Raw genomic sequence first — 10,194 nt, 5'->3', positions numbered from 1 at the left:
ATAAAGATGCACCAGTGAGCAAACCTCCTGGAGGACAACGAAGGCCATCCCACTCGAGCGTACAGATCACAACAATGGGTCAAGGCCCTACAGTTTGTAATAAACTGTAGGGCAAGTTATCATTGCGATATCAGTTACTTATCTAATTGGGTCAAATTCTTAACTGGGCTTGGCAGGTCTTACTAGAAGGGGGTGGGGGTGGGGGATTATTAGGCACATCAGACTCCCACCACTCTGAGCTCTTATCAGCTGCACTTTGACACCTTCTATTAGTCATTAGGATGATATAAATCTGACCCACTCAAACAAGCTCTCAAATCTGCTTCAGTTCTTCTTGTCAAACGGTAATGAGATCATCATTGTTTTTGTCTGGTTTGGTTGCTTGTAGTGCATTTTATAGTAGCTACATGTAAGCCTAAAATTAAAGATAAATTAGTTATTAGGTTTTTTTATTATGTATGTTTTAATAATTAATTGTTACAAGTGCATCAAAGTTTAATCTAAGTTTTGTCCGTTTGTAAAACGCAGTCTGTAAGATTTTGCTCAAGTGAAGCTTAGCTAGTTAATTAGCAAAAAATGTTTCTGTGACAGCACTTAAAGTCTGATTTTGTTACTTGTGTGCCAGTGAATGAAACTGATTCACTCATTTGGAAGTTCACTTCTACGAAAGGAAACCCGTGGAACCTGAAAGCAACATGGGGAAACTCCTCATAGGTAAATTTCATTAAATATTACATTCATTTATTCATCCATTTATACAATAGTTGTCCTTTGTTTATTTATTCAGAAGTAGAGCATAAGGAGAAGTTAGTAGTTTGAGAGGTACAGGTTAAATATGGTTTGGCTGAAACAAACCACATTTGACTATTTTATGTGCTGAACGGTTCAGAGTATGACCCCTGTTTGTAGTCCCAACATGAGCTGGTGGAAGGTGTCCTAGCTGAGGACTTCATTTTCCTGCTCAGGACAATAACATAAAGACTGAGGAGTGTGACTCGGAGCGCAGTATTCCAACAGTATCCTGTTATTAGACTGGAGGCAGCTGACAAGTATTACAAGATAAGTTTAGTTTGGGTCTGGTCAGCCATAACTGAACAAAATTGTGGGGGGGGGGGGTTCGGTGGCAGGCCCCCTGGGGTGGATGAGTTTCTCAAGGTGGGAAATTGAGACGCGTATTGGTCTGGCATTGGCAGTGGTTCATGTTTGTTGTGAGGCAGAGACAGATGGGCATGAAAGCGATGCTGTTCATTTTACTGGTCAGGCTACATTCCTATTCTCAACTCTGTCTGTGAGTAAAACTGCCTCAAAGAAAGAGTTAAAAATGTGACATAAATAGACTTCCTCCATTGGGTGTCTGACCTCAACCGTGGAGATAGGGTGTGGACCTTGGAGGCCTTTCGGGAGGGGCTCAGAGTAGAGTCCCTAGTCCCCCACTGTCATGAACTGGCTGTGTGGAGGCAGATGAGGACCCAAACGCAAAACTCACGGAGACAAAAAGCTGAACTCAAAATCACTGCTTTATTGCAGGCTTCACAAAGAAACAGAACTAAACTGGGAATGCTAACTGAGGACCGAGGGAACACAGAAAAGCACAGAGGTTCGGGGAGGAGACGTTGACGACGCGAAACCGAACTGAGGGAGACATGCACATAAATACACAGAGGGTTAACGAGGGAAGTGGGAGCACACAGGAAACACAGCTGACACAGATAATCATAACAAGACACGGCAGGAGTAACACAACACTGACGGGAGACTGTCAAAGTAAAACAGGAAGTACACAGAGGTGCAGACAGGAGGAGAGAGAGAGACAGGAGAGCACAGGCATAGCAGGCTGGGGAAACATGGAATAAAACACAAGGAGGGGAGACGAGGGCTCACAGATACACAGGGGAAATCAAATAAGGAACAACTTAACAGAGCAACCCAGGACCCATGGCCTAAATAAAGAACAAAATACAAAAATACATGAAAACTAAGAATGCTGGGCCAACATGGCCCATGATCATGACACCCACATGAAAATGAGCAAATTGAAGTTATTTAGGCGTCTGATTAGGATGCCTATTTGGTGTCTCCTAGGTGAGGTGTTGCAGGAATCTAGGCTTCAGGACAGACCCTGGGTATGCTGGAGAGATTAAATCTGTCAGCTCCCTTGACAAGCCTCGGTGTTCCCACACAGAGCTGGAGGAAGTGACAGGGAAGGGAGAGGTCCTGGCATCTCAGCTTGTACTGCTACTTAGACTGCTGCAACCTTGACACGATTAGGCAGCAGAAAAATGATGGATGGAGTTTGTGACATGATCTTCTGTATTCTATGTTGTCTCTAAGTTTTATAGTTTCTAGGTAACCTGATTTACTTTTTTTCCATCTCTTTCTCAGCTCTGGGCATTCTATTCATTCTACATAATGGTAAGTATTTCATTTCGTTGTTCTCGTGACAATGACAATAAAGTTTCTGATTTGTATTTAGTGATCGAGTCATCTCATCACCATGATGGTTACAGAGAAAACCGAATGTGTCTTCCTTCAGTTTCATCTAGTAAGCTGGTGTGTCATATGACCAACTGGGCCCAGTACAGACCAAGTGCTGGCAAATTCACTCCAGACAACATCGATCCCTTCCTGTGCACCCATGTCATCTACGCTCTGGCCACCATTAACAGCTTCAACCAGATCAGCCCCGTTGAGTGGAATGATCCGCAGCTGTACAGCAGCCTCAACAGCCTCAAGAATGTGTGAGTTTGCTCAGTCATAGAGTCAGACTGGGCACCAATGTTAATTTAGACAACTACGACAGTCACAGTAAAGAGAAAGTAGACCCACTTTAAGAGATGGTTGATGTTACAGAAGAGATAGGCTGAGTTGGAGGCAGGTGAGTAATTGCAAATCAAAAGTATGGTTGTTTGGTTGGGTGAGGAGAAATAAGAAACCTCTTCTCTGTAAAACAAAAATGGAAGCATGACTTAGCTCAGCAAAACAGCATCTGAACAAACCACAACTTCTTGATCATTGTTCTCTGAACAGACAAGACCAAAGTGCAAATGTCTGGCCAAAATGCATGGCGCCACGTTTGACAAAAGCATTTTAGCGTATTAGTACAAAGACCAAGCTCAGCCATGCTTGACAGTTGGTATGAGGTAGAGGGGTGATAATCTGGGCTTGTTTTGCAGCCACAGATTCTGGTTACCTGGTCATTGTGTCAACCATGAACTCCACTATGTAGCATTATACAGTCAATTATGAAGCACGAAGGCAAGTCTACAACAGAATGGTTGAATGGTGCTCTATCAGCTTTTCAAAGATTAGACTTCAACCTGATTACAGTTCTGTGCCGGACCTTAACCTGTTGAACCCTGATGCCCCTGGTACTGGGAGCAGAGAGGGAACATTTGCTTTCATGGGCTGTGCCACCAGGTCTGTTGTTTAAATGTAGACATGTATGGTATCCACAGAAACGTTACAATCTCAGGTAAAACCTCACAAACCGTTTCTATGATCACCAATAACTGCTATTCAATACCTAAGAACTTTCCACTTTCATAGATGGTACCATTTGTACCAAATTGCAAAACACTAGATATATATTTAATTAAACCTCTGCAACATTGCTCTGTTTCATTTCAGTAGCATTGATCTTTCTGCAGGTAATGTCCATATTTTGATTCTTTTTGGTGAGACTTAATCAGTTCATTTAAGGTAAATGTACTGATTCTTCTGTGGTCCTTATCTACTCTCCCAGAGCGCTCAAAGCGCTTTTTGGGCATGTCATCTTCAAGCAGGAGCCTCAGAATAGCCCTGGAATTCAAAAGGTTAAGAAAGCTGTGCGTAAACACTCGCAACCTCAATGAATTCATGCAAAGTTGCAAAGAAATAGTGAATAAGAGCCAAAATTAGTCCACAATAATGTGAGAGACTGATGACATCATGCAGTTATTGCTAAATCCTGGAGTGCACCTAGTTTTCACACACCACTTCTGCACTTTGGCTCAGATTTTTTGTGTTTTATATGATGATATGGTGTAATATGTGAAGTGTTGTTGTTAATCTCATGTTGTGTTCATCCAATTTTAACACCTGTTAAGAGAAATTTTTTTATTATGTCCAAATATGTCAAACCTTAGAAGAAACAGAAGTGCATTTTTTTCACCATGACTGTATCTGTGATCTCTAATCCCATCCCAACATTTTTTCATTATTTAGAAATAATTAGGATGAAAGTAAATAACTTATAATAAACAAAGGAGTCTTTCCATGATCTTAAACTACACATGAGCATGTTTTTGGATGAAGAACATCAAGCAAAGGTCAAACCAGTGACAAATTAGAACCCTCGACCCAGAAACATCAAGCCTCAGTGCCACTTTTTGACAGATTTTCTTTTCATTTGCATCAGTATCAGGTCAGTAGTTTGATTATGGCAAAAGTTAAGTTACAATCCGAGTTAGCTATTAAGTGGTGCTAAGATTTCAAAAGGATGGCAGAGAAAAAGTGTGCAACAAAAAGCTTGGATTACAGTAGGATCTATTTGTAGAAAGCAAGTAATTGAGCTGGACATACTGGCAATATGACAGAATGTGAGCATCAGTGTGTTAAAGCAGCATCTGTATTTATCAGGTATTTAACCACCAAATGGAGCAAAAACAGATTTTCCCATTCAATTTTATCTAAATGGAGCTACCACAATATTTATCATTATCATGGTGTACCATCTAAATGCATCAGAAAACCTCTATAATTATCACCCAGTCCTACTGCAACCAGCCAGGGCTTCCAACCTGCTTCTGCCCTTTTTGGTGGATTGTTCAGGATTCTGTTATGTGCAGAATCCTTTTTCAGATCTCATTAAAATGTTGAGCAAAAAATAAAATAAAATTATAGCTAAGAATATTATATATATATAACTGTATGACATAAGCCATTATTAATTCTCCAGGCAACCCATGGCTGTGAAATACACAGTCATCGGGAGTATAAATGGGGGTAAAGTGTTCTTGAATTATTTAAGGTCCTGTCTTTTCTCTGCCTCTCTATTACCAGCAACCCTGCTTTGAAGACTCTGCTGACTGTTGGAGGAACGGTCAATGGAGTCAGCCCGTGAGTTCCATCTACACCAGTTCTCATATTTTCGTATCTATTTCAAAAACCTTCCTTTATTACGGTTCTTTTTCCCTGCATTGCACCAGATTCATTGCTATGGTTGCCAGACCTGAGAGTCGTGCAGCCTTCATCAGTTCTGTTATCAGTTTCCTTCACACCCATAATTTTGATGGGCTAAACCTGGACTGGGAATATCCTGGACACAATGGCAGCCCAGTGGGGGACAAAGAGAAATTTACTCTACTGGTCACGGTAAACACAGCTCACATTGTCCTTAAATTTTCAATACAATACTAATGTATTATAATGGTGTATTATTTTTGTATTGTAATGTTTATCCTTCTTAAATGTTATTATATGTTATCTGTCATTAACTAGTGCATTGCAATTTTGTTACCAGAAAAGTCAGCCAATCCTGTTAAAATAGAGTCTATATACCTTTATGTAGGGCCCATATAGTAAACCTCACAAAGACATTAAATAAAATGTGGCCCAGGCCATACTGCATGTTTGTTTCTTTTAATGCAGTAGACTAGCACAGTGCGGACACATTAAAATCTATCAATACATGATCATATTACAGTATTTGGTCTGTTTGTGCTACTGATATACCTAATGGCATTAGATACGGTTTCTTGATTCAACTCCTCTGTTGTTAATGATGCCAGGGTGTGACCGATGAAACTAACTGGATCTAAGTTGCTTTAGTTTGGTGTGTCTATAGGAGCTGGCCAAAGCCTTTGAGGATGATGCAAAAGACAGCGGGAGGAGTCAGCTGCTGCTGTCGGCCAGTGTTGCTGGAATCCGTCAGACCATTGACAGAGCATACGAAGTTAACAAGATTGCACCGTAAGTTTAAGCATGTATGCGCATTTTCAACAAAGTAACACCAATCCATAAAGTAGGTGTCGTGTACTGAAATAGATATATCACTATTACTCATTTCAAATGACACAAAACCCCATTTTACATTTACTGTTCAATAAAAACCCAACAGACACTTTGACTTCATCAACATCATGACCTATGACTTCCACGGACACTGGGAGGCAGTAACTGGACACAACAGCCCTCTTTACAGTAGCTCTGTGGACCCTGGTTCACAAATTCATTACAATATAGTAAGAAACACACCAACACATCTACATCTTTCACTGTGTTCATGTGGATGAATAATAATGAATACTGATTTCATAATAACTGTAAAAAAAAAACATTTTTAAATGTGAAATTAAAAAAGGATTTTTCATACTGATGAGAAAAAACTGGAAACACTAAGTACAGTACTGCTGCACTTAGTGACCAGTACCAACATTTTGTAGTACTAGTGCTAGACAGTCTCACAGAAACACAAAGTAGCACAGTAATACACAACTGAATGGCAACATGTTTTTTTTTCACATTTGTCACACTTAACTGTTTCGGATTATGAGAACAAATGTTATAATTATACAAAGATAATCAGAGTAAATACAAGACATAGTTTTAAAATGATGATTTCATTCATTCAGAGAAAAAAGCTATCGAAACCTACCTGAAAAAAGTAACTGCTCTCTAAACCTAACACCTGATTGTGCAGCCAAAACTGCACTCCAGCATTTGCAGTAACTAGAAATGACTCTTTCACCTGGAGGCCCAGGTCAGCCTACTCTTTAAAGAATTGTTGTAATTCAGCCACATTTGTGGGTCATTTGGATTTAAGGCCTGACTTTGATTAGGCCACTAAAAACCTTTTGTTTGTTTGTTTGTTTTTTTCGTTTGCTTTCAGATAGATATGATTTGAATTACTGCGTCACAGTTCCTTTAATGGTATGTTCTAATCTCTTAGTAAAATATTGTGGTCGGTGCTACCGATTGCTGCACTGAAGTCCAACTAGAACTAAACTAGATTCGATTAATGATTAAGGAAAGAGGAATTCTGTAGCAAGCTGGATGAAGTGGTGGAGTATGCCCCCTCGGGGGAGAAAGTGGCGATTGGAGCAGACTTCAGTTGAAATGTAGGTGAAGGGGACAAGGTGATGAGTAGGTGTTGGGTAGGTATGATGTTAAGGAGAGAAATGTAGAAGGACAGATGGCAGTCAGTCTTGCAAAAAGGATGTAAATGGCTGTAGGGAACATGTATAACAAGAAGAGGGAGGAACATAAGGTGGCATATGAGTGGAGGAAGGTGTATAAAGGTGGACTGCATCTTATACAGAAGTTACAGAAAGAGATAGGACACTGCAAAGCGGTGTCCTATCTGCCTTAGCCAGGCAGAACTAGATAGCGTTGTATAAGATGACTTTGAGATGAAGAGGAAACAGGTGAAGGTAGTGCCAATGATTAAATTGTGGAAGTTGAAGAACAGAGTTCATAGAAGAGTGGTAAGGAAGAGACTGGGGACGTACAGATGCAGTGCTTGTGGAAACTGCTATGAAAGTGTTTCGTGGACAGAATCAAGAAAAAAAAAAATATATATATATATAAAATATATGTATGTCTTACAGCTTCTCTGTCTAACTGATCTCTAAAGGAGATTCAGAGAAACAGGTAAAGCTGGTAAAGAAGTAATAAATTCTGAAGAATTTGGTACAGATTTACAGTTGAAATGAAGTTTCCTTTCCTTTTTTGTAGAACTCCTCTGTATTCTATTGGATATCCCTGGGAGCACCATCTGGAAAGCTGCTGCTAGGTTTCCCTACTTATGGAAGAACCTACCGTCTTAGCAGTGGGGCAAATGGCCTGGGAGCACCAGCTAATGGCCCTGCAGACCCTGGACCCTACACTCAAACTGCTGGATTCTGGGCCTTCTATGAGGTACAAAAGGTTCTTAAAAAGCTCTGATTGGTATATGCTAAAAGTCATCTATTCCTCAAAATATCTATTATTACCCTTGACTAACATCTGTGGGCAATTATATACAGCTATAGAGTATCACTATCACAAATTCACTGTTATCTGATGTAGGTCTATGTGTCCCTCTTATCAGATCTGTGACTTCATTAATACTGCTAGTGTTGGGTGGATCTCTGAACAAGAGGTTCCATATGCCACCTATGGGAGTTCCTGGTTGGGCTATGATGACAAGCGCAGCTATTCTTCCAAGGTAAAGAATTTCTGTGCTAAAACAGGAAGAGCTATGCTTTTTATTCATTTTTGTTGTGCTCTATTGAATTGTACCTGTAATTATTCTAAGAGTTCTTGCTTCCTTATATTGCTGTCCTGTAGGTTCAATGGATGACTGCCAACAACCTGGGAGGCGCCCATGTGTGGACTCTGGATATGGATGACTTCAGTGGATACTTCTGCTCAGCTGGCACATATCCTCTTATCAACCACCTCAGAATGTTGATGGGTAATTACTGTAAATTAGCTTCACTAACTTAGATTTGATTTTAAAAAATCTCTTGCTGTGTGCAACTTATATTTTTTCATGTCTCATTGTGCAGGCTTTACGCCAAAGCCCACCACCACTCCACGCCCTACCACCACTAGGGACCCAAGTGCTGACTTCTGCCGTGGCCGTCCTGATGGGTTATATGAAAACCCAGCTGACAAAACCACCTTCTTCCAGTGCTTCCAGGGAAACACCTACCTGCACCGCTGCCAGCCTGGCCTCATCTACTGGGACTCCTGCAAGTGCTGCAACTGGCCCTGAGCCACAGAAACATAAACTACAGAGCACAACATAATAAATGTTTAAGGCAATCGGTAATGTTTCAGTAAGATCTTTTCACAGCTCATGCTAAAACATCCTGGGTTTTAGCAGGAACAGAATATACGGTGGCGTGAGAAATTGTTCACTTCTTGATTTCTATTTGTTTTTTTGTATGTTTGTCACACTCAAATGTCTCAGATCGCTGAACAAATGTTCAAAATGTTCAACATTTTTAGGGTTGTTTATTATTATTAGGGGGAAAATACAAACGTACATGACCCTGTTTGAAAAAGTGATGCACCCCCCCTCGATTGCAGTTGCTGCTGCTAAAAGGGTGGCCCAGTCAGTTATTAGGTTTAGGCAGCAATCAGTTTTTGTTGTTCACTTGGTTGGCTGTTGTAAAGGGGTTTCACTTGACCATGGAAATGATTCTGTGATCATCCACCTCTGTTATCTTCTGTGGAGGTCCAGGTCTTTTTGTGTTGCGCTTTCCTTCTTTCTCAGGATGTAACATTTTTCCAGGATGTATCATCAAGCTGTTTTTGCCACTTCTAATATTGTAGCAATTTGTCAGATGTATTTTTTTTTGTTTTAAGGATGGCTTGTTTCAGCTACATGTAGAGCTTCTTTTGTCTGTTTACAGAAAACCTTCCAAATGCAGACACCGCACCTTATATCAACTCCAGGACTTTATCTTCTTAACTAACTGATAAAGGCTATTTCATGGGCAGGTTTGGGTAATTCCTTCATTATGTCATTGAGTCAACTGTCCATTTACTTTTGGTATCAGACAAGCCCCAGATGCAGGCGATATAAAGATGCCTCTGTGAGAAATCAGTGCATAACAGCAGGCTGCAAGTTGCTAGCAGGCAGAGCATACATGCAACACCATAACGAAGTAGCTGCATAGTATACAGGAACATCCATGCCGAGTATGACATTGCCACTCCCAAAGTCAAAAAATGAGAGACAACCCCCAGGGTGCTTGACTTACGTATAAAGATAGACAATGGCTAACCAACTGAACATATTAGCGGTCGACAAGCAAAAGAAGATGGCTGTAGTGGTAGATGTAGCTAAGTCAAGTAATATCGCTATCAGGAAGGAGGAGCATGAGAAGCTTGAAAAATACCAAGTGCCTGGACGAAGGAGAGGACTGGCTATCCTTCTGTCAGGCAAACTACACTTTGAAAAACTATTTGAGATAAGTGATAAGGAGGGGCGATTTATTTTAGTAAGGGAAAATATTGAGGGGAATCCAGTCACGTTGCTAAATATATATAAGCAGTGTTGGGAAGGTTACTTTTAAAATGTATTCCATTACAGAATACAGAATACATGCCCCAAAATGTATTCTGTAACGTATTCCGTTACGTTACTCAATGACAGTAACGTATTCTGAATACTTTGGATTACTTAATATATTATCATGCTTTTTACAACAACGTGAATGTACT

At 40.4% G+C, this 10,194-nt stretch overlaps 1 protein-coding gene across 1 annotated transcript; it reads left to right on the top strand.

Annotated features, from left to right (window-relative positions):
* Window positions 1-263: 263 nt before the first annotated feature.
* Window positions 264-9,467, top strand: LOC146573529 (acidic mammalian chitinase-like). The gene is made up of 12 exons (XM_085272762.1): window positions 264-344; window positions 626-714; window positions 2,383-2,412; window positions 2,534-2,738; window positions 5,041-5,097; window positions 5,187-5,352; window positions 5,825-5,949; window positions 6,098-6,221; window positions 7,714-7,896; window positions 8,069-8,185; window positions 8,308-8,434; window positions 8,529-9,467. Exons 2-12 carry the CDS (start codon window positions 696-698, stop codon window positions 8,735-8,737), a joined length of 1,362 nt encoding a protein of 453 aa, XP_085128888.1. The 5' UTR covers window positions 264-344; window positions 626-695; the 3' UTR covers window positions 8,738-9,467.
* The last annotated feature ends 727 nt before the right edge of the window (window positions 9,468-10,194 follow it).

This window comes from Mchenga conophoros, linkage group LG5 (genome assembly GCF_057382185.1).
Source record: "Mchenga conophoros isolate Kocher_MC1m ecotype Shallow Benthic linkage group LG5, M_conophoros_male_GT1.1, whole genome shotgun sequence".
NCBI lineage: Eukaryota > Metazoa > Chordata > Actinopteri > Cichliformes > Cichlidae > Mchenga > Mchenga conophoros.
This window is presented reverse-complemented; position numbering and strand designations above follow the sequence as displayed.

What these genes read in the sequence shown, in the direction of transcription:
- LOC146573529 (XM_085272762.1), top strand. An exon ending in GAAGTTAACAAGATTGCACC is followed by an intron (nt 5,950 to 6,097) that starts GTAAGTTTAAGC and finishes AAAACCCAACAG; the next exon opens with ACACTTTGACTTCATCAACA. An exon ending in AGCGCAGCTATTCTTCCAAG is followed by an intron (nt 8,186 to 8,307) that starts GTAAAGAATTTC and finishes GCTGTCCTGTAG; the next exon opens with GTTCAATGGATGACTGCCAA.